Source organism: Phoxinus phoxinus (assembly GCF_949152265.1).
Source record: "Phoxinus phoxinus genome assembly, chromosome: 25".
Classification (NCBI taxonomy): Eukaryota; Metazoa; Chordata; class Actinopteri; order Cypriniformes; family Leuciscidae; genus Phoxinus; species Phoxinus phoxinus.
Window position 1 is genome coordinate 7,300,153 of NC_136900.1, and position 25,405 is coordinate 7,325,557.

The following is a 25,405-nucleotide window of genomic DNA, read 5'->3' on the forward strand; positions in this document are numbered from 1 at the left end:
ATTACATTTTCATAAGGAACAGAATTATGCTGATTCTGAGCCATTTGAATAAAGGCATTTTGAAAATGTGATTTAAATAAAATCAGATGCAAATAAAATTAAATAGATCAATTTTTTTTTTATTTTTTTTTTATTTTTTTATCTTAAATATAAGCCTAAATATTTTTTTAGGGTACAGAAGCTAAACTGTAGCTGTTTAATTGGCAGATTTTGGGGGTCGGTATTATTATTTAATGTTACTGAAAGAGTCTCTTCTGCTCACCAAGGCTGCAATTATTTGAATAAAAATATGGTAAAATTTTTTAAATGTTATTACAATTTAAAAAAGCTGTTTTCTATGCGAGTAAGATACACTCCTGTGATCAAAGCTGAATTTTCAGCATCATTACTCCAGTCTTCAGTGTCACATGATCCTTCAGAAATCATATAATATGAGGATTTGATGCTCAAGAAACATTTATGATTATTATCAATGTTGAAAACAGTTGTGTGTGATATGTTTTCTTTTGGAATTCTTTGATGAATAGAACAGCATTTGTTTGAAACAGAAATATTTTGTAATATTATAAACGTCTTTACTGTCACTTTTTCCTCAATTTAATGGATCCTTACTGAATAAACCTATAATTTGTCTTTTTTTTTTTTTTTTAAGTGTATTTTGTCTCTCGTCTCACTCCACGCTTTCTTTTGCTCACATAAAAATAAGCTTGAATGGATGAACATGAAGAAAAGTACAGAAAGTGTCTCACATGAACGTGGAAATACACTTGCAGGCAGTATTTTGAGTCCGGTCTCAGGGTGACGTCTCTGAGCTGAGGGTCTTCAGTGCCGTCTAACACGACTCTGGAAAAATACCCGTTGTCCTCGAAACCAAAGCTGTATCTCAGAGCTGAGCAGAAAGACACACTCAAAAAAATGAACTAGGAAGGTTGTGCACTTTACATAATATATTTAGAATTAGTTTACTTATAATAATTGTGTTTGTTGACTTGGAATGTTTTTTTCTATTAAGTTCCACATAATTATGTCTCAACTTAACAGTACAAAATCCGAACGTGTTGTCTAAACACAAACCATTTATGTAAAAAATTCTTACATCCAGAGGGTGGCGGTAAAGTGCGACGCCAACTGCCATTTTGCCCTAACTTAATTTGATTGTGTTCACTCTGCTTAAATATATGTAAAAATAAGTTTACTTAATCCGTTTGTGTTGGATTACATGAATGATTTGTGTTGCATTAACTGAAACTGGGCGGTGCTTGTTAGTTCCCAGCATGCTTTGCATGTGGTTGAATTAAGAGAGAATAAATGTCAAAATTAAGTGTTGTTGTTTTTTTGAGAAAATGAGAAAAGTGCAAGACTTGATAGTGTGTAATTGTGTTTAATGTTCAATTACATTGGAATTATTAGAACCATTTAAATTACAGTGGGTCACCATTGTGGAGAAGAGTGGAGCATTGTGTTCGGCTGTGAACTGATTCAGTTCCTTACAACTGCTTTAGTTGAAGGAGCATGTAAATCTTAGCGTTTAAGATGCTAATATGTGCCACTGCTAGCAAATAGCTAGCTATAATCTATCATTTTAATTATATGTCACTAAAATAAATGAAATATTAATGGATGAACGAAAAAAAAAAAAAAACTGAATTGTCAGGAAGCCTTTAAAAATTCACTTTGAGATTACTTAAATTGGGTCGCTTAAAATGACTTATACCATGGTCTGGGTGAATACTCGATTCGGATTGGCTGCAGGGTGTCCGTTAAAAAGTGATAGAGGACACCTAGCCGGTTCACACCTCGCCGTCGTCCATTAAAACCTGACAATGGACACCTCGTCGGGCATTAACCCTTACTTAATTCCATGATGTTTAAGTTACATGAACAAATGATGTTTGTTTAACGTAATCCAGTTATGTGTGACCTGTTGACATAAAAAAGTGAATTAAAGCCAACATATATTTTTTGAGTGAGTGTCGACAACAACAACAACAACAACAACATGTCAGTGTCGACAACAACATCTCAGTCTCTACACTGCAAGAAATTATGCTCTTCCTCAGTATTCTTGTCTTGTTTTCCAGTTCAAATATCTACAAATAAACGAGTAAACATTGGTCATTTATACATGTACTACCAACATTGCAACAATGCAACGCAAGTAGAAAATCAGCGAATGTTTAGATATTTGTACTGGAAAACAACAGAAATGCAGATAATTAAAAATATATTTGGTTACACTTTACATGAACGTTCATTAGTTTACTCCCTTTGTTAACATGAACTAAGAATGAACAATACTTCTTCAGCATTTATTAATCTTAGTTAATATTAATTTCAACACAAACAGCTGTATTTTTATTTACTAACATTAACAATGATTAATAAACACTGTATTGCTCATTGTTAGTTCACGTTAGTTAATGCATTAACTAATGTTAACTAATTAACCTTATTGTAAAGTGTTACCATATTTTTTTAAGTGTGAAAATATGGCCATTGGATCCCGAATATTGTCTATGACTCTCAGTTTAAGTGCATGCATGACCCTCCAGACCTGATCTTATAAGTTCCAGATGGGAAACGAAGGGGAAGCCTGACACAGTTTTATGATGGTTTCCACGGACTTCTCTCTCTAAATGCCGGGATTAAAGTGTTTTCTCTCTGGCCTGAGGCTTTATGCATTGGGAAAAACTGTTCTAATATTAAGGAGTGACCTTTCGTGGTAACATCTGAAAGAGATTACACACAGGCACAGGACACTGGAAAATACAACAAATGTGCTTTTACCATTCATCCTTCTGATTTGTCAGTCATTTCATTTTCAGGTTTGCTGATGGATATCTAGTTACATACCGACTCTCTTTGGATCCGTCATCGGTGTCCGTGCCGTGACGTTCAGGCAAACGTTGGCCAACATACACGACACCTCTCGGCCTCCTCGGATGCAGTCTTTATTAAAAACATTGATTTTTGAAGGCTCAAAATTAACGCTGATCCCCACACGGACAACACTGCGAGACCTGTTCAAAAACACGTGAAGGTACAAAACTGTCTTAATGGAGATAAGAAAAATGGAGGGTTGAAGTTCCACTCTGGCTCCACATGAGGGCGCTCACAGGACGAGTGCAGAATGAATGGAGGTCTATGAAGCTATACCCCTCAAAATCCACTTTTCTCCGGATATCATTTTTTGTCTAGTAATTTTAATGTTATATTCGAAAGGAGATGCAAAGAAATTAAACATTGCTGGGTGTTAGATTTTTTAGAGTCACTTACACAACACAGCGGACACAGGTAAACACACAACACAGCTGACACAGGTAAACACACAAAACAGCGGACACAGGTAAACACACAACACAGCGGACACAGGTAAACACACAACACAGCGGACACAGGTAAACACACAACACAGCGGACACAGGTAAACACACAACACAGCGGACACAGGTAAACACACAACACAGCGGACACAGGTAAACACACAACACAGCTGACACAGGTAAACACACAACACAGCGGACACAGGTAAACACACAACACAGCGGACACAGGTAAACACACAACACAGCGGACACAGGTAAACACACAACACAGCTGACACAGGTAAACACACAACACAGCGGACACAGGTAAACACACAACACAGCGGACACAGGTAAACACAACACAGCGGACACAGGTAAACACAACACAGTGGACACAGGTAAACACACAACACAGCTGACACAGGTAAACCCACAACACAGCGGACACAGGTAAACACACGACACAGCGGACACAGGTAAACACACGTCACAGCGGACACAGGTAAACACACGTCACAGCGGACACAGGTAAACACACGACACAGCGGACACAGGTAAACACACAACACAGCGGACACAGGTAAACACACAACACAGCGGACACAGGTAAACACACAACACAGCGGACACAGGTAAACACACAACACAGCTGACACAGGTAAACACACAACACAGCGGACACAGGTAAACACACAACACAGCTGACACAGGTAAACACACAACACAGCGGACAGGTAAACACACAACACAGCGGACACAGGTAAACACACGACACAGCGGACACAGGTAAACACACGACACAGCGGACACAGGTAAACACACGTCACAGCGGACACAGGTAAACACACGTCACAGCGGACACAGGTAAACACACGTCACAGCGGACACAGGTAAACACACGACACAGCGGACACAGGTAAACACACAACACAGTGGACACAGGTAAACACACAACACAGCGGACACAGGTAAACACAACACAGCGGACACAGGTAAACACAACACAGTGGACAGGTAAACACACAACACAGCGGACACAGGTAAACACACAAACAGCGGACACAGGTAAACACACAAACAGCGGACACAGGTAAACACACAAACAGCGGACACAGGTAAACACACAAACAGCGGACACAGGTAAACACACAAATAGCGGACACAGGTAAACACACTACAGAGCGGACACAGGTAAACACACGACACAGCGGACACAGGTAAACACACGACACAGCGGACACAGGTAAACACACGACACAGCGGACACAGGTAAACACACGACACAGCAGACACAGGTAAACACACGACACAGCGGACACAGGTAAACGCACGACTCAGCGGACACAGGTAAACACACGACGCAGCGGACACAGGTAAACACACGACGGTCGCCCCAGTGGAACTCTGGTGCAACTACAACCAAAATTCGGTACAATAGGACTTAATAGGGAGTGACCAGGCTCTCCGTAGACGGGCTCTGGTTGTATCCTCTTTGTTTCTCCTAATGTGAATAGCAGTGTTGGGGGAAACCCATTACAAGTAACTTGAGTTACGTAATCAGATTAGCCTACTTTTTCAAGTAACTAGTAAAGTAACGCATTACTTTTAAAATTTACAACAAAATATCTGAGTTACTTTTTCAAATAAGTAACGCAAGTTACTTTGTTTTCCCATTTATTGACTGACAGCTCTCCTGTCCTCATGTTGAGACAAGTCGTAAGTGCAGAAGCGTCGTGCGTAAAAATGATGGTTAGCTAGACTAAATGTGAGCGTGCATTTACATTAGTACATTTACATTAGTATTAGTAATGAATAAAATCAGTAAAATGCAAAATCAGAATACTAACAAACCTCCAATAATGAAATATAAGAAAACAAACATTTTATGCATTTAATCTCACTTTTTGATCAATGTACTTCTCATACCAAACCATAAGCAAAAATGACTTTAAGACTTAAATTTAAAGTAATTTACTTTTTGTTTTTATTGGTGAAGTAAGTGTTAAACTTTCATGCTATTCTTCTGTTATCCTGAATGGCAGCTGGAAGGTTTGCTCTACTGTACAGGAGTAAATATGCATTTCCTTCAGCCTGAGGATTATAATTTCACTTGGTGTAAAAGGGTCTTTTTGCCCAAAGATAGAACTTTATTTGATATAGTAAAAAAAACAAGCCCAGCCCAGGTGGGAAAAAAGTACAGCAAAAGTAACGCAATTAGTTCCTTTTTAAGGGAGTAACGCAATATTGTAAACTTACTTATCAAAGTAACTTTCCCCAACACTCACCAAAGCAGAACTGCAGCCCCTAAAGAGCCCACAGACAGATCTATGAGCTCATCTCCATTTACATCCATCATCCCGTGAACACTGCGGCCGAAATAACGGAGACCTGGAGACACGTCACCACCGGCTATTCTCTGAGATCGAGGGCGAGAAACATTCATATTGAGAAAATAACCCAGGTAACACAGAATATTTTGCTAATGTTACCATTCATTTATTAAAACATTATTTCAAAACATTCTCTGAACGTTCAAAACGTCTCGTTTAAAAAAAAAAAAAGTGGTTACTTAGTTATGCAAATGTTGAGGAAACATTCCGTTTTATAATTCTAAAAACATAATGGGAATGTTACTTTTGAATGTTGTCTGAGCATTCCAAATACCAGATTACTTTGAACGAACATTCTATTAACGTTAATGGAAGAATTTTGTTCAGAACCTTGTCAGAACGTTAGCCAAAGTTCTGAGAACTCTAATTTATTTTATTATTATCCGCGTTGTGGAAAATTGTCTCTGGCTCCACAGTACATATACATCAGCACATAAATAAAAACTTCCCTGTTAGCTGAAAGTGCAAAAGGTCATAGGTCATACCTGTTCTTATGTTTTTGTATTTTGGCATTACTGGAATGGCGTTTAATAAAGTGAAATCAGTGACTCTCAGATGAGTCTTACCTGTTTGTATTTGGGTTGGATGCTTTTTTGTCGGCCATAGAAGAGATAGATAGCTCCTTTGTGATTGTCTTCCAGTGGCGCTCCCACTACCAGTTCACTGAAGCCGTCACCATTCAAGTCCGGAAGGGCGGACATAGCCGCACCAAAACGAGAATCATGGGCCTGTTCTGATGGTCCAAGAGTCCCATCTGCTATAAAAGAGCCCTGTAGAATAAAGAGAGAGAGAAAGAATTAATTCAGTGAAGGATTTGTTCGTTCGTTCATTTGTTTGTTCGTTTGTTTATTGATTCAAACACACAAGAATACAAAACGCACACAAAAAGTAATTCCTGATTGCCTGGTACATTTAAAGAACTATTAAGAACCAGCTCATACGAGTCGTTTGTTTGTGAAACTAAATGTTTATGTTTATGAACCACTAAAATAACCGACTTTAAGTAATTTGTTGGAGAATCGGACCATGGCCTTGTTGCGCTGAACTAAAGGGGCGCTAAAATAAAGGAACCAGTTCATATGTTATTTTATAATAAATCATATTACAGTAGCGCAAATATGTTTGTTTTTATTCGCAACTCGGGAGAACAACTCTAGCTACACGGTCTTTTTACCTCATCATATTCAATTCAGTCTACAAGCTCACCACTCAGGTCAGGTAACACATTTTTTTTATGTACTAAACAATTATGTGGCACTATAGATTTACCATGTGCTTTAAACAAGCGATGTTGATTCTAAAACCCCGTTTGACAGATTGAATCAGTGGCGGATGTAACTTATGCACTGACTGATTCGAACTAACCCGTAGTTCGTTTGTGAGTCTGTTGAATGACTCATTAAAAGAACCGGCTCATAAGAGTCATTCATTTGTAACACAGACTACTCGGTGTTATTGATTCACGGGAACCGGACCGGGTTAATTTTCTAATTTCGCGCAACTCACGTTGTTTGTTGTTACGTGCAGCTCAGGGGAAGCTCATTATACGATCTTTTTTTCCCCTCATTTTCGAGTCAATCTGCAAACTCACCACTCAGGTAACAAAAATTATATTATGTATTTTGCTTGGGCGCTAGATTTACCGTGAGGTGCGTACACAAGCGGTGTAGGCCTGGCTACTTTTAACGGTGCATGTGCTGTTTAACACACTTTCCGAGCACCAGTATTTTTTGAGATGACATTATGGTGGTGTGTTTGTTGTCACCTGTGAGTTGATGGTGTAGACGTAAATTCGGCCTTTCTCCCACCCTCTGTAGAAGTACATGGGAGCTCCAACAAGTAAAAGATCCGTCAATCCATCGTCATCCAGATCAATCGGTGCCAACTCACTTCCATAATACGACCCAATCTAAAATTCACCAAAAATGTCACACTCATGTCAGCATTTGATATCCCAATACATTAGACCATAGTGTATGCAACTGTTCTGCATGCTTTCTAAATTATTGCTACTTTCTCAACTAAAGAGTCCACTCTCAAGTCAATGCAATATGTTTCTTCTGTAAATTGGTGGAGTTTTTTCACTCCCGTTTTATCATTCACTTGGTGAGAGTCTCAAGTTTGATCACTTAGTCACAAGATTGATGATCTGAGGAACAACAAAATGATGTGATGGTGTGATGGGAGAAGCTTTTAGAAACTTTAAATAATTAGAAAATTAAATAAATTGCGTTCCAAAACGTTTCAGTTTCGTTTTCAAAGTTTTGCTGTATTTTTTGTTGAAAAGGCACTTCGTCGACTTGCTCCAACCAAAGTGATTTGAATGCTGACATTGTAATGATGCTTAATTTTTTTTATAAAGTAACATTTTAATTAAAGTTAACATTTCACACCAACCAGGTGTATCTTCCGTTACCTCGCTGTTTTGAACTCGCAAGAAAACTTTACAAATGGCAGAAAACCGGAGACACACTTTATCACATTCCCATCTAAGTGCTTCCCTAAGGGCTCACACACACACACACACACACACGGTCTGGTGCATAACAGGTTGATAGCTAAATGAATGTTGTGGTCGGCGACCGGCAGCGTTTGAAACGGTAAGCGTTTATTGTGTGCATTCACTGCAGGCCATGCGTACACACGCACACACACGCACACACACGCACACACACGCACACACACACACACACACACACACACACACACACACACACACACACACACACACACACACACACACACACACACACACACACACAGAGAGACGCGTGCAGATGAGATTCACATGGGCCATAGAGACGCCTGCCCATCTGGAGCGGGTGACTGAGTCTAGACCTTCACATGCCGTCTCCTGTCCACACACATGGTCCGCATTAATCTTCTGATGTGCTTCTCTAATCAAACACGCCACCGTTTCAGAGAGAGAAGGTATGATGGAAAAATGCAGACAGATGGATTAGGGAAGGAGTTAGGAGAAATGTTCACCCTTTAGGCCAAGTACACACTACTTTAGCATGCACAATTTCATGCAAATTAGTCCGATTATTCTTAGTCCGATTATTGACGACACGACGGCACTATTTCCCTTGTGCAAATGACGTCACACACTATTACCACCTGTAGAAAGCAGGTCGTAAATGTAATTTTGTTTGTTTGGCGATTGGTGCTGATAATGGCAGTAGTTTATCAAATGATGGAGAAGAACATTATAAATGGGCTGTTTTTGCTCTGACTTTTTGCACTCTTTCACTCTCTTGCAAATTCATTGGCTGCTTTGTACAATTACAGTATGATATAGAATACAAAATTTCAGTTTACAGCACAGCATGTTAAACAGCAAAATGCTCAATCATGATTGTGTACGAGTTAAAAATCTTGCTGTATTTATTTGTCGAAAAGGTGCCAAGTGTTTTGAACGCTCCTGACATAGTAATTACCAACAATCCCTAAAATACGAAACTTCCAGGAGGACTTTAACGCACCCTATAATACTATTTAGTTGCTCATTGTTGTGGTTTCGTTAGTCAGGACACTATAGGCACACTTGATGGCTGCTCGGATAGATTTAAAACCATTCTGAAATTGATCATAGTGTCTGCAACCACTCTGACAGTATCTTACAAGTGTGCACACTAGAAGAGTTTTGGCAATGATTTTGCACCAGCATAAAGTACCAAAAAGTACTGTGATACTACTATGCATTATATAAAAAAAAAAAAGATATTTGGTTACACTTTATTTTAAGGTGTCATTGTTACAGTGCAACTATATATTTAAGTACTGAGTAATACGAATTACCTGCATGTACTTACTATAGGGTTAGTGTTTGGTTTAGGGTTCGTTGCATGTAATTATGCATAATTTACAGTTATTACTATAATATTTACATGTAATGTAACAAGGACACTGTAAAATAAAGTGTTACCGGATATTTTTGGCAGTAATTTAGTCTTTTTTTTGGTACAATTTTGTACATTTTTAATGAGCCCACCCCAAAACAATATTACATTTTATTTGTATGTTTATGCATCAGCACAGATATAAATAACTTTTTTTGAATGTAACATTTCTTTGCAAAAACAATTATACATTTCTAAATAATTTGTAGTAAGCCTTATTTTTGAGCTCTGCCATGGTTGGTGATACCAGGGTATTCTTGGAAGTGCCTTGGAGTACCATACTTTCTACAGTACTTTCTTTAAAACATGAAAGTGTGGTGATCTTGTTAGTATGCGCTTTGCTTTACCTGCTGGCCGTAGAGAGAATGCAGTATGGTGAGGTTTCCGCTGTTGGTCAGGGTGAAGATCACCACCTTTCCTGTGTGGTTGAATCGAGGGGCTCCAGCGACGTACAGCTGACCGTACTGAGCCGAGACCACCGAGGACACCATGTACCCTAGAAACAATTAGCATATTTATACGTTATAAATAAATATGAGCTAGCTGTCAATTGACTTTTTTTGTGGAACAATGCAGAGGAACATTAGGAAAGACAGCATTTGCTGGTCAAGCTAAATGAGTAGCCTGATGTATTAAAATTAGTTCATACTAGGGCTGGGCGATATGTTACCCTGGATCACAAAACCACATTGTCAATTTTTTGAAATTGAGATTTATACATCACCTGAAAAAACCTGAAAGGGTTGTTAGGATAAGACAATATTTGGCCGAGATGCAACTATTGGAAAATCTGGAATCTGAGGATGCAAAAAAATCTAAACATTGAGAAAATCTCCTTTAAAGTTGTGCATTTGTGTTCACGATTGTGCTGCATTCACTCACAAAAATACATGTTTGATATATTTACGGTAGTAAATTTACTAAATATCTTCATGGAACATGATCTTTACTTAATATCCTAATGATTTTTGTCATAAAAGAAAAATGGATAATTTTGACCCATACAATGTATTGTTGGCTATTGCCACAGATATACCCGTGCGACTCGTGACTGGTTTTGTGATCCAGGGTCACATATGACCTAAAATCAAAATCTCCATTAATTTAACATTTTTACCTAGATTACGATTAATGAATGATTATTTTGTTTTTTGCTTTGTTTGTTTCTTCTTCTTCTTATAGTTCACTGACAAGGTTTGTGCTGTAAATATGCTAAACTATTAAAGGTGGGATATTGTTTTCTAATAAAAGAGTTAATTTCTTATCTTTGATTTTAAAACAATTTAAGGAAACAAACAGCTCAATTTCATCAGTTACTGTATTGTGTCTGTCTATGGGTCATAACATTTCTTACATATTTCCGCTCGTAGTAAATCAGATACAAATAAATTAGCACAGTGAGAGTACGTTTATTTTAATGCATTAATAAGAGAGCGATTGCGTGTGTGAATTAGTCGTACCATCGTAAATTGTGAAGCTGTAGGTTGTAGTTACCTCAAAAGTAGAAGAACCTATGCTATAACTGTTGAGTTTCTAAGCTACTTTAGTGATAAATCACAGGACAGCGACAATTGACAAATTTCGCGAGGACGCATGCGGAAGTGATCTCGCTTTGGGGCTTGCATGCTTTCTGTATGTGTTTACTCTGTTTTAGTTCGCCTCCATGTTGCTTCCATGCTGCTGACTGGATCATTTTAGAGTTATTTACTAGGCTACTTATGGATAGCACTTTGGTCCATTTTAATGGTTTTGAAAGTGCTTTATAAATAAAAGTTGAGTTGGATGGGGTGACCACAAGCGCTATGTTTTTAAGGGGAAGTATTAACAGGATTAAAAAAACTAATTTACCAACATGGGAAAATTACGTGGGTTAGAGGTTCTGAATTTCGGTTTTGATTACTTTTCGATTACCGGTAATCCATACCGGTAGTCCATACTACACAAGTAAAACATATGATAACTTTCTTTGAGGAACAGACTGAAATTCTCTTCGTAGCAATCAAATCTCTTACACTTTCTTCCTAGACGGGTCATTTTATTCATTGCAATGCGTGCAAAAACGAATGCCATTGACATACACTCTAGTGCAACACATCTTAATTTGATGGGTTTTAATATGTGGATACACAAATTAAGCTGGTAAAGAATAGAGTGAATATTTTTGACCAATTTGACCTATAGAGAATGATGTGATTGCAAGCAGATTGAGTTAAATCTAGAGTTTCATAACAGAACTTTTATATTCCACAGAAGAAAGTCAGTCATAAGGGTTTTTGAACGGCTAAATGTTTTCCATCATGGAATCAGATCCTCATTAGGCTTCATTTTCTTACCCAGATATGATGCATGGTTCTTCAGTTCCTCTGGGAACTCTTTCATGTAAGAGGACTTTGGTGGGATGACTTTACCGTGACGGGTCTCCTTCAGAACAGCTCCGTTCCAGTCGTATGCGCCAACGGCACCAACCAGAATCCCATCCTTTAAGAGAATGGTTTGCATCTTTTTTTGTTCACATTTAAAAATCCCTTTTACCATTAGTTTTTTTAAAGGAATATACGCACAATCACCAACACAACAAAAAACACACACATGCACACGGTCTTGCATCAGATCTGGGTTCATGTACCAGCAGGGAGGACTCAATGAATATTATAGGATCATGACAAACGGCCTGGCAGGGACTTCAGCGGTATAGGGAATGCAAACCGAGCGTTTGCCAAACCTCTCCCGCACCGATCTGAGAGCTCCTGCCAAAAAACTCTGCACTGTATTAACATCTGGGACTAGCATTTAAACCAATTTCTGACCGATACCACCACTGCACTCAAATACGCTTGGTCATAGTCCTATTCCAGTTCTGTTTCAGAGTAAGACTGAATATCAAGTACTAACTAACTCAAACAGTAGCATTGGCGCTTGCAACGCCAAGGTCATGGGCTCGATTCCCAGGGAAAGCAAAAACGGATAAGAATGTAAATGTGTATCTTGAAATAAAATGTAAGTCAATTTGGATAAAAGCGTCTGCCAAAATCCATAAATGTAACTAAATGTGTGATGCTAAATTCAACTCAATGCCACAATACTAGAAAGTTGTAGGTGGTTGCCAGTGCACTGCAATGCAGTTGCTTAAGAGTTTTCAGTATTATTTTAGTATTCAAATTCTCTGGCTTGATCCTGAATGCATGCGAGCGAGTGCAAGCAGTCTGAATAGAGAGCTAAAACTCACTGCGTTCACTGCCAAAGTTTTCCTCATGCAATGTCGACGTGGACACTTTGACAGCGTTCCATGGCACATTTGCACAATAAACTGTCTCCAATACACTGTGGGTTGTTCCATTTGCTTTTATTAGTGGTGCTTGCAAAGGCAAACCCCTGAACAAACCCTAATCCTGAGTATTAAACTTCAGCGTTTAACTTATCCTGCACGGTTTGTGCAAAAGACTTGAATGATGCCTCAAAATGTGTGGGTTGGTGAAGAATACACTAGCAACTGCCAAGCAACCACCTAACAATGCCTAGGATTTCTAGTTTCTGCTGCTGCAGAGCAAATACGGGACTTGCCACTACCATTATATATGCAACATGAGCAAGTAAGACTTGCTGTAGCTGTACAGAAGAGCATTCATGAATTACCTGTAGCAGATCTATACAGGTGGAGCCGGGGAAGGTGGAGGGTTTCTGAAAGCGTGCTACAACTACTAAGGCAAATGCTGAGCAAGTATTTGAAGCTGTGAGCTCATTGGCTACTGATACAGCAGGAACCAATCAGCTGTGCCCTATAGAGAATGATGTGATTGCAAGCAGAATGAGTTAGGGGCCAATCAGTCTGTGCCATCTAGAGTTACATACAGTAACATAACTTTATATTAAAGTATTTTATTGTCATCAACATGAACATGAAAATGAATATTGATCCATTTAAAGAGAATGTTCCACTCCCTTCATCCCTCGTCTGAATTTCTAATTTCGAAGCCGTGCAAAATTTTGAGCATCACCATAGATAGGGTTGGAGTTGATTTAAAGGTAAAACAACCAAAAACATTGTTGCTTAACCTTTACATTTAAATATTTAAATGTATCCTAATTAATCAAAAGGCATTTCTTTAATGGAATTTGGCTAAAAAGAAATGTTATATCACAATTATGCTGGCTTCTAAGATTATTTAATCCAAAATCTAAAGCAGCAACAACATCCTTTGCAGAGAAGGCAGTCCCACAATGCATTGCAGACTTAGATGCAGACGATGTGAGGTAAATTTTAATTAGAAATTCACTCAATATTTGTGTGTTCTTTGTATTTTTATGCTTGTTGGAGTGTCATGTGGTTTCCTAATGACAGACTCTATTGAAATCAATTGCAATTATTATTAAAACAAGTTGCCTATTGAGTAAATCTCGAGGCCTGGCATCTCTTTAGCTCTTTACAAAACAAAAGCAGTGAAAACTAGTATACCATGTCCGTGTCAGCGGCCCAAGCTAATAAACTGACTTCCAAACGTTTTATTTCCATCTGATTAGGTTTTATTTACTGCAGGCTTGATGGACACTGAAGCCTTTTCCTTATAAAACAAAACAATGTCATTCCTTTAAAAACATTTACAGCCACAAGAAAAAAAGGCAAAATTCATTCTTCACAAATAAAGTCACTTGCACAAGCGTGCACATAAAACACAAGGGCACGTGTGTGAGAGTGTTTGTGTGAGGGTTCCTCACTCAAGGAGCGTAATTCAGCAAAACCATATGTGTTCTCTGGACCTCGTTCCCTCAAGAATGAAAAAAATTTCGAGACGTTATCTCCCGTCTCGAGTTGCCACTGTCAAGAGCAGCTCCTGGGATCCAACAGTGAAAGTTATGGGAAAAAAAATATTTTTCTCTGGGTAAGTTGTCCTTCTCCTAACACAAAAAGAGGCCCTGGTCTAAAACCCCTCTCCTCCGTGAAAAATAGTCCGTCTCTCAGAAGACTGTTTTCATGCCGCTCACAGCATGTGGAACAGCTTCAAACGTAAACAAGCCTCATTTTAATTGAAAGAGTGGCATTTCATGCTTCTGTCGGGCCCTAAAAGGACGTATCTCAGGTTTGTTTTCTCATGGGCACAGAGCGGTAAACAAATCATCCTTTCAATGACTCTTTATTTTGACTAATGTTGTAGTTTCTGCTCCAGGCTAATGCAAGAGCTTCAAACTCAATCACAGAGTGCAAAGAGCAAAATAACAGCATTTCGTGCACCTCACTGAGTACTTAATATAATTCTCCACACATTAGCGCTGTTGTCAATATTTATATTTCTTCTGCTTGGAGTGGATGGAGATGCACTCACCTCCACGATATGTGTGGAGAATCCAGCTTGAGACATCTGCAAACCAAAGGCTGTACCATTCTGGTTGGTGCCTGAAGAAAATTGAAAAATTTAGTGTATTACTATGCAAAATTCACTGTGATGATGCTAATGTGTTGTGTGTGTGTGGTTGGCAGGCTGTTGCTATAGTTTTTATTTTGCTGTGCTGTTAATAGGGTATTCTGAGGCCCTGTTTACACTTGGTATTAAGATGCATTTTGGTCGATCAGATCACAATTGGACGACGCTAAATACAGGTGTAAGCTAAAACATTTTGAGCTTGTCCACTTTCGACACTTCCTGAGGTAGTTGAAAATGCATTTGACTGAATTGCTTTCGTAGTGTAAACGCTCATGTGGTCGAATGTGTTAAAACAGCCACAAAAGACCGTCTACTGACAAAACGCATAAACATTATGGGAAGCGTGCTAGCCAGATGGGATTTTTGACCCAAGTTTGGCTTGAAGATGAAAAATGTACCAAGCACAATGTTCTCTCACCATTCCTGATTTCTAACACACACACTCACAGCGTTTGGCTGGTCTTGCTGCTGTCTGAGCAGAAACTCCATAAGCTGCTCTCTGTATGTTTTCCCGCCGTTTCTGGTCGTGTTCATTTGTAAATTGTTTGAGATTATTCCGTCAATTCGATCAATAGATCTGAACAAGCCCAAACATTTACCCGCCCATGGACCCTCCCCTTGAAGAAATTAGGACAGAAGTGTTTGAAAGAGGACAAAAGGGTTGGATTAAAACATTACGGACCCTATCTTGCACCCAGCGCAATTGACTTTGTACACCGACGCATGTATCATTCCTATTTTGCACCCGACGCATAGCAGCCTTTTCCTTCCACAGACGCACGTCGGTAAATTAGGGAATGAACTTGCGCTCGTGGGGGCGGTTCAGCGCAAAGATGAGACGTGTTCCGGCGCAAACGTTCCCTGGTGATATTTTCCAGTTTTAGAAAACAATTCCGCCACTGACCAGGAAAGAACCAGTGGCGCGTTGCGCGTTAGTCATATGCTATTTTAAGGGCGCGTGTTTGGCCATTATGTCGCGTGTGAACAACGCGTATACACTTTGATTCTCTAATATAAACAGACGCAGCAGTTTTCATTTTTGCAAATCATACATTATTACAAGGAAAAATATTAACACACGAGGAAAATCATTGTTGTGTTTGTGAAGATGTGAAAAAAATAGGCATAAATCTAGCTTACACATTTACCCAAATTATTATATGCCTGTTTAACTGAAGCTAATTTGTGTGGGTTTCTCCCATCATCCCCAATGTCACTTGTCTGTGTTTTACGGCCCTGACGAGAACGTCGGTCTCCTCGGCTGTGAAACGCTCCTGGCGTGCACCGGCAAATCCGCCGTTATTATAATAGCAATCCGTCGCCATGGAACAAGCGCGCCTGCTCTTAAAGGGAATGTGAGAGGACGCTCTGATTGGTTTATTTCACGTTACGCCCAAACCACACCTATGAATAATGAAGCTACCTCAGATCAACCCTTTTTAGATTTGCGTCGGATGCAAGAGTCATTTATCCCGCCGGTATAATAACAACAGCGCCCGAGATCCGCCCACAAAGATACTTGCGTTTCGCGTTTGATACTTGCGTTTCAGATCGTTAAAATAGGGCCCCAGGTGTAACAGGAATGTGTCTCCCTCGTGTACTTGTGATTTGATCAACCAAAATGCATCTTAATACCAGGTGTAAACAGGGCCTGAGTGGTTTTTGTTGATACATGGTTTCTACAGTCTTTTGAGTGGTCTTTAGCATGTTGCTATGCGTTCTGGTGGTTTTCTGTGGTATTCTGGTCTCTAGATGCAGTTTAAGCATGGGATTATGCTTATGTTTAACATTAATTCACTCATTTTAGAGTTTATACCCTCCAAGCTGAAGATCTTCTCTCCCAGAGCATCAACGATATCCTTTAGGGCCGACTCGTCAGTGACGCTGAAGAAGTTTTCCTCGGGATCAGTGGCAATGAACTTAATTTCCCTCAGAAAAGCTTCAGGATTGATTCCTCGCCGATTATAGTAGCCAAGAACCTGGAATGGCATTGGAATATCAGTCGCGCTTTATTTTAAAGGGCACCTATTATGGAATTTTGAAATTTACCTTTCATGTAGTGTGTAACATAGATCTAAGTGAACAAAAACATCCTGCAAAGTTTGAAATATGAAAGTGCACCGTATATAAAGTTATTGTCTTTCAAAAGTGAGAGTCGACTCTGAGTCATTTTTATGAATCGTTAGAAGACCGAAGCTTTTTCTCTGACTAGATGACGTCAACTTGTCAAGTTATTTGAATACGATACGCCCACTTATTTCGCTCCAAGGCCAGCAGGGAAAACTAACGTGAAAACGTCATGGCGACGAGACGCTGTGTTCTGAAGTGCAGCTCAAAAGCAAACTTTTTTCATCTGCCCAAGGAGGAGCATTTGAAGAGTAAGTGGCTACAATTCACTATACCACAGAAGTATAGTCCGAGCCTTGTGCTTTGTTCGCGTCATTTTGAAAACGATTGCTTTTTAAATGCAATCAAACTTGGATTCGCGAGCTGGCTGATATTGAAGGAAGGTTCAGTTCCAAGTGTATTTGCATCAGCTTCCTCCTCCGTATCACAACCTGTAAGTGTTATTAATAATTTTTGCTTTTATATTTTGTTGCATGCTTAATAATTATTTTGTTTGTTGTGTAAGCACCGTTTAGCTTAGGTCTTCATATGACAATTGTATTGAGATATGTGAAGTGTTTGTCGTTGTTTTCGGAGTTGTCTAAAGAATAGAGTAATACCTCGTAGTAACGTAACTGCATTTTTTTTGTTTTTGTAAAAATGTTATGTTTATGCATCGGGCTAATGCAAACAAAGACTGATTGTGCTTTTACAATATGAACTCTGGGCTATGCTCGCTAACATAACATTAAATTATTTATCTTATTTTTCGTTTTTTACTACAAACTATAAAGCAGTGGACTATAATCATTATTATAATACAATTTAATTGATAAAAGCATCATTGTACTCCGTGTTAAAAATAAGTATCATCTCTGTAAACACTGCTGGGTCATCTGACCAATCAACGCAGATTAGCGTCGCGCAAAGGAGGGGTTTGAAAAACGAGTCGTTGAACGAATCATTTGGGAGTCGGTGAGCAAATCAGGTAAAAATAAATGCATATTATACGAAAACAAAAGTGTTTTTTGTCATTGCATGCATGTAAAACTGTTGTTGGGGACTCCCACAACAACATTAGGAACATTTTAAATGTCATAATAGGTGCCCTTTAAAGTACTTACAGTGTACTTACCTAAGAAAGTACGAGGTAATATAAGGTAACTGCATGGGTTAAGGTTATTGTAATTACTAAGTACATAGTATGTGAGCAGAACCTTTTTGAGCAGAATGATTAATGCTCAAATAAATAAATAAATATGTATATGGGGAACAGGACTGTAAAATAAAGTGCAACCGGAATATCAGAACTATGTTCACCTGTTCAATCTGTGCACCTGTTTGAAAACGCCTCAAGAGTTTGAGTTGCATGACTGACGGACCAAAGTAAACCTGAATAACACATCTGGAGGATTTTACTGGAAAGAAGCAGAAACTCACCGCAATACCATACAAGGTGATATTATCCTTCTCACTTTCTTCCACGGCTTTCTGTAGGTCTGGGCTGTCATGTGATTCTCCATCAGTGATGACAATCATGACTTTCTTAGCGTCTGGACGACCTCCTTGTTTGAATGCTTGACTTCTGTTACAAATATACACAGTGTAAATGAGTGAATCACACTCAAAAAATAAATCTTTGTTTGACTTTGATTCAAAATACCACAATATTAACCCCCTAAAAAACAACGTTAAATAACTAGTCTCCCCATTTTCTCATCTTGCTAAAAATGCATAAAAATACTCTTTATTTCAACATTTACTCTCCCTATCCAGCCCCATGAAAAGCATAATGTGAAATGGAAGTCCTGTTTTCTTTATTTGATCGAGCTACTTGTTTGAAACATGTTCTTCTAACATGAAATCATTGAGTTAAGCCAAAAAGTAACATGAAGCTATCTTGCTTGAACGAGAAACCTAATACAATTACATTTACTAGTTGAACTTTTATTATAATTAAATTAATTGGTACAAATTTCCCAGTTTAACATTATTTCTGTTAGTTGATGCAAAATGATGCTTTATTGTGATTTGTGCAATTTCAAATCACCTTGACTCGTTTGATTTGCCTTATTTCCATTGTAAATTATGATGCACAGAAGGATGGCAGACAGACAAAACATAAACATGCCAGTGTACCGAGCCGCATTAATCCCGAGAGCCGTGCGCGTCTCCTCTCCACCTCGCTGGTCGATATTCTTAGCCGCCGCTACAACCTCATCAACCGTACGGAAATCATCCAGCCGAAACTCGTTCACTACTCGAGCACCGTACTGCACCACACCTACCTGGACACCAGGACACAACACCAGGTGAGATGCATCATCTACATTATACTTGCTTATTACATGACACACTCTTGTCAAATTCTGTTGTTCAACTTTAGGCTGGAATACACAACATGATTTTGGTCCAGATTCAATGCTTGTCGTCTGCAGATTTCAGTTTACAGATTTCCAGAAAAATTGCGTAGTGTATGATGGGCACAGACCATGTGTTTTCTTTTGTTGTTGCATCGATTCTATCCAGTCATCGGAGATCAGACATGTGAAAAATATTTTGGCCGATTTTAAAAACATGCTGCGTCCAAAATCAAATACTTCCCTACTATATAGTAAGTGAAAAACAGTACGCCAAAAGAGTGGCATGTCCGAATACTATGGCTACATCCGAAACCGCATACTCTCTTGAGTAGATACTTATTTTGACTAAGTAATTTCTTCACGACCCCTAAAAAGTGTGTTCTATATAGTATGAATGTAATCTGGACGTACTACATTCATCATGTTGTCATTCTCATGTGACCTACCAGCGTCAGTTGCGTTGTTTCACTGCCATTCACAAATCCTGTGAGAATAGTAAAATGTCCATCTTATGCACACTAATCCGGGTACTTTTTAAAGTACTGTGAATTCGGACATACTACTTTTGTCACACTGTTTTTTGCTTACTATATAGTTGGAAAGTTTGCGATTTCCGACGCAGCCATATTGTTTACATTTGTCATGTGTCTCCTAGCACGTTTTTGCTTGAGTTTGTTGCGTTCGAAATTATTTGAAAGATCGTGTGTGTGTGTGATTCTAAGTCGGCAAGTGTTTATGGCCTGGTGTTTTAATATTTGTTCAGATTTGAAGAGTCGTGTAGTGAACTCCAGCCTTTAGTATAACTATAATGCATGAAACAGAACTTTTGCTATAAAATATAGAAAAAATATCTAGATATGTCCATAATGCATCATCATTCATATTCTATTAAAATGAGCATATTTTCTTAAATCATCAGATTTGTTTACACAGTTTTGACTGAAGTTCGGAGCCTCACGAGTGCAGTGGTAAGTGCTGTTTTTCTACAACCCAGTGCCTTCATAAATCTAAGTCAGAACAGTCCAAACTGGTTTTCAGGTCATAAATCAGCTCACCTGGATCTGTCCTGGACCGATGTAAAACTTCTGTAGCACATTAATCAGGAAATCTTGAACCTCATACCAGGGGTAGATGGAGTTGGATCCATCTAACACAATCACTATGTCCATGTAGGTCTCGCATCCTGTGGAGAAACTGATGCTGTCAGAATGCACGTGATGAACGAGGATTACTCCAAGAAGCTTCATCAATGAAGAGTTTGACTTTACTTTGAAAGGCCGGGGCGATGCTGTGGGTGAAGTTGAAGCTGCTATCGACTCTTGAACAGATGCCCGTGCTGTAGTAAGAACTTCCACACTCGTACGACCACAGCGGCCCACATGCCTAAAACACACTCAGCATTCACAACCCATTCATGCATTCAGCATTTGTATGAAAAATTATGAAATTATTTGGTAACACTTTACATTATGGTTTGTTAGTTAACATTAGTAAACTACATTAGTTAACATGAACTGCACTTATACAGCATTTATTAATCTTTGTTAGTTCATTTCAACATTTACTAATACTTTATTAAAATCTTGTTAACATTGGTTAATACACTGTGAACTATGAACAGCTGGATTTTTATTAACTAAGATTAACAAATACAGTAACAAAAGGATTACTCATGGTTAATTCATTTTAGTTAATACATGAACTAATGTTAACTTATGAACCTTATTGTAAAGTGTTATTTTAGAATAATATGCACTGATGAATACGAGTAGGTGCATAGCGGAGCGGTACGGTAAGGCTGGGCAAGACTAGCGTTGAATTTTCTCACTCAAATTGCTTTTAGAAAGAAAAGAAAACTGATCTGCAGTTGAGTGCAGATTTTCTCTGAAATAATAGCATATTGGCAATCCAATGTGATCCTCTGGAGACCGTCAAAGGTTTATATTTACAGCATGTTTTTGCAGCGTTGAGCAATGTAGCCAATCACACACTTATCTGTTGAACTCTTGAATGCAATGGCCAATCAGAGGTGTTTTAAGTTAGCACTGAACAAATTCTGAGTTCTGCATGCTCGCAAATCTTATCATTATAACAAACAATTACATAAATTAGATTCATTTTGCAGGCAGCTTTATTGATTATAATGGTACTTTGTGTGATCGCAATGAAATAAGATGAGTGACAGCTTTTTAGTGACTATAAAGAGAGCGCTCCTTTCCACGCTTCTTGCCATGCCAAATCCTGTATACAGTATTCTTGCTTTTCTGTAAAAATTAACAGTGGTTTTTGAACGTTTTGATGATTAATAACACTGAATTTTAATTCCCTGACAAATTATTATAGTAATAATCTGGTGGGGGTCAGAATTTGGCACAACACCGGGAGCGTTTATGCTGGGATGTGTAGGTTGGTCAGCAAAACGTAAACTATTGAAACTATTTCATGGGAATTTATTTAAATGTGTTTTTAAAGGGGAAGTGCATCTCTCCTTCGCCTTACCCTGGAAGTGGGTTCACCCTCTGCCTATGAGTAGGATCATTGAGAAAGTAAATCTAGAAGTGAACATGTATATTACCACAAAGCTGTTGTCCTTGGGGTTGGAGGTGAGAGTCATTCCCAACCTCATTTTCTCTTTGCGTTCAGACACGTTGTTTAGGGATATCTTTCCTTAAAAAGTCCAGAGAAAAAATATCACACAATGTTTTGTTGCAATCTGCCTTAATATTGCGGTGTCCGATGGGTGATGTGATACCTAGATGCAGTCGTGTGCAGTTTGTTGCTGGTTTGCTGTCTAGTGGACATTTGTAGACGTCACCTGTCTGATGTTCACCGCTTTTCTCAAAGGGAGCTCCTACTAAGAGCCTGAAAAACAAGAAAATCGTTTCTTAACCCTCTGGTGCTCTTCGTATGTCGGTCAAAAATGACCGAATTGTATTTTTCTTCATTGAAATGAATGTACTATATTTTAGTTCAATTAATGTTTTTTATTTTATCTACGCTATCAATTTATTCACTTTTTGAGCATAGACCGTAACATTTTATTTCCAAGTTAAACTCTCGTAAATCTTGAATACTTTAGAGCACAGACTTAATCTCTTAAAAGTTTGATCTCTTTTCAAATACAACACTTGGCAGATTATTGCTAAAGTAAAAACATGTTTAAAATGTTTACAGAATGTCATGTTTATTGTCCTGAAAAATGCATAAAAATTCTATTTGACATTTTTATATGAAATGTATATTTTCAAAAACATGTTTAACTAAATCTGCAAGAAAATCAAATCCATAAATCTAAACAAGTAGTGTTCCACATTTGAGCTTGATATCTCAATAAATGAGCTTTCAGTCAGATTTTGTTTGGCCGCAGTACCGAACGCTTCCACTAGATAAAATTAGTCTTCCATTCAATGCACTAATTTTTGACCGCGAGGACCACAAGTGTGACTATTTTTTTAGGACAATTTAAACTTTTAGAATTATGTCTATGATTTTGTTTGTTTGTGTTCACATACAGTAGTAAGTACCAAAACCTTTACCAAGTTTCGTACCATTCCGATAAAGTAAAAAAAAAATCTAAAAACGCAAAACGACCAAACAGCACCAGAGGGCATATTACACAGCATGCTTTATTGATCATGTTGATTTATTCTGTAGTCATGCATCATGCTTAATTAAAATGCATTCAATTATAAAACTAAGCCATTTGACAACCACCTTGAAAACCACCAAAAATACAATATCAACCTTAGCAATGCTCTAGCAACACCCTAGAATCATGGAGGTAAGTTTTGCACTCCAGGAAAAGTAACGGTAGCAGATCAGTCCAAACAGTCATTTTATGAGAAACACAAACAGGATCACAAGTTCAACATTCCAGCTGCGTTCCAGTCAAAGTCATTCACTCCCTGATGGGAAGAAAACGCTATGAGCCCAGCAGCAAAGAATCGCTAAGCAGATTTTTCCAGCTTCTGAGGTACGTTTGAGACCGAGCCAATACCAGAAAAAACCAACAGCAAAACTCAGTAATGCTGTTCACGTTGAGATCAAGACGTTCAGAACTACGACGACAAAACCACATCCCACAGTTTGGCCTGTGAGATCCATCCATGTTAATGTTTACATTCCTCTTCTGCCACTACAACCTACGATCACAAAAACACTGTCAGTCCATCCGCAGTCTTGTCATATTGTCAATATGAATCCCCAACCCCCCAACCCAACATAAACTAGTCTTGAGGTGGTTTGTTGGTTTTAACTGGCCACCAGGGTGGCTTTCACTAATCAGTTTGATTTCATAAAGGTTTTTGGCAGTTAAGACCAGCTGAAAACCAACTAAACCTATAAATACCAGCAAACTAAGAGTGGTTTAAACTAGTCTTTTCAGAAGGGAAATTATTTTACGGCATGCCATGGTAAATAAGTCTGGTCATTTTTCAGTACTATGCTATAAAGTACCATAGTAGGGGTTGTTTTTGTTTTAAGACACATGATGGATTGCATTTGTTTGTTTTGGGATATGCAGCAGCACTCTCAGTTCCCACAATGCACAGCTCTCTGAACATCAGTCATTATTGGAATGTACCGTTACTCTTTGGCACCCGTAGCTAAGGTTTAGTCTATCCTGAGGCAAAGTTATTTGAAGAACGTCTTTTTTTCCAGGCCATCCGATGCTAATACAACATTCCAGGGTTTTCAGAATAAATTTGGAGATCAACATTTGAAAAGATGATGGTTCATCTTTCCCAGCCTAAACAAACTATGAGTATTCAAACACACTTAAATAAATAGTTTTGTCATTATATGTCAAACTAATTTATCTGTGAATCCATATAGTTTGAATGAGCTATTTTCTATTTGGATATAGCATGTCTTATCTAGGTTGGCAGTTTGTTTGGGTTTTCCACTTAACAATGCAATTATAGAGTCTGATATTTCATCCTATAATCATGTTTGTGGTTAGCAGCAAACCATATGATTGCATTATGGTGGAGAAACAGTGAAAACGCTTCTATTCACTGATTAGCTTTCATAGCATGCCTTCAATTTAAGATTGCACAACATAAATACTAATTTCAAGATATAAAGCATACATGCAGTATATAAAACCTAGTGGGTTAAACATTGGAACTGGCAGCTGGAAGCCTCTAGGTTCAAACCGCATCAAGGTTGATTGATAAACTACAACTTTACAACAATTCAATAAACAGTTGTGATTGAAACATCATACTGTACTTTAAAGTAAACCATTCTCTTTTTTTTCAGCACAAACACACTTCCTTCCTATGCAAATTAGGCTTATTGTAGAACGCACCTTGTTCACAAAAGTTTGGCCTGTTTGCATTTAGATTTATGCATTTTATCCAACTTAACTTTCATTGCATTTCAAGTTCATGCATTTACAGAAAAGCAAACCATGTTTGTTTTAAAAGAGACGTTAGTATATATATATATATATATATATATATATATATATATACTAAAACAGCCAATTGTATTTGCACCACCACCTAATTTGCATCATTTATCATTTGCATAATTTATATCCGTTTAGATGTTTGTAGTCTGAACCGCAAAAACGGTGTGAAATCTGTGTTTTTTACAAACCCAATGGTTTGAGATTTAATTTTCGAAATGCATTACAGTTTGAGAAGTACAATCAAATTAGTATTAGTTGCAATATCCCGGATTTCTGTCAGGACCACTATCGTCAAATACGATTGGCAATTGCATACAGTTTGGATTGGCGGTATGGTTCTGTTCTGGGCGAGAACTCCCGGCCAAATCCTGACTGACGAGAGGTGGAGCTGGGGAGGGAGGAGGGTAATTCGCTCCTGAGAAACGCGATCGCTGCTGATAAAATGCTGGTGGAATTCGTTTCTCTAAATACCCGGCTATGTGTAAATGTGGCCTAATACTGAA

General features: G+C 38.3%; 1 protein-coding gene across 1 annotated transcript in view; it reads right to left on the reverse strand.

Moving 5' to 3' along the window:
- itga11b (integrin, alpha 11b) overlaps positions 1 to 25,405 on the reverse strand; it is a 60,988-nt gene that overhangs the window by 23,091 nt on the left and 12,492 nt on the right. The window contains exons 3-17 of the mRNA XM_079604008.1: positions 22,239 to 22,348; positions 22,062 to 22,153; positions 20,755 to 20,869; positions 20,542 to 20,669; positions 19,263 to 19,411; positions 18,564 to 18,708; positions 16,834 to 16,996; positions 14,919 to 14,989; positions 11,934 to 12,078; positions 9,948 to 10,096; positions 7,464 to 7,607; positions 6,265 to 6,468; positions 5,594 to 5,724; positions 2,854 to 3,020; positions 750 to 889 (exon numbers count right to left, since the gene is read on the reverse strand). Coding sequence (XP_079460134.1) covers positions 750 to 889; positions 2,854 to 3,020; positions 5,594 to 5,724; positions 6,265 to 6,468; positions 7,464 to 7,607; positions 9,948 to 10,096; positions 11,934 to 12,078; positions 14,919 to 14,989; positions 16,834 to 16,996; positions 18,564 to 18,708; positions 19,263 to 19,411; positions 20,542 to 20,669; positions 20,755 to 20,869; positions 22,062 to 22,153; positions 22,239 to 22,348 — 2,053 coding nt within the window. The remainder of the gene's footprint in view (positions 1 to 749; positions 890 to 2,853; positions 3,021 to 5,593; positions 5,725 to 6,264; positions 6,469 to 7,463; positions 7,608 to 9,947; positions 10,097 to 11,933; positions 12,079 to 14,918; positions 14,990 to 16,833; positions 16,997 to 18,563; positions 18,709 to 19,262; positions 19,412 to 20,541; positions 20,670 to 20,754; positions 20,870 to 22,061; positions 22,154 to 22,238; positions 22,349 to 25,405) is intronic.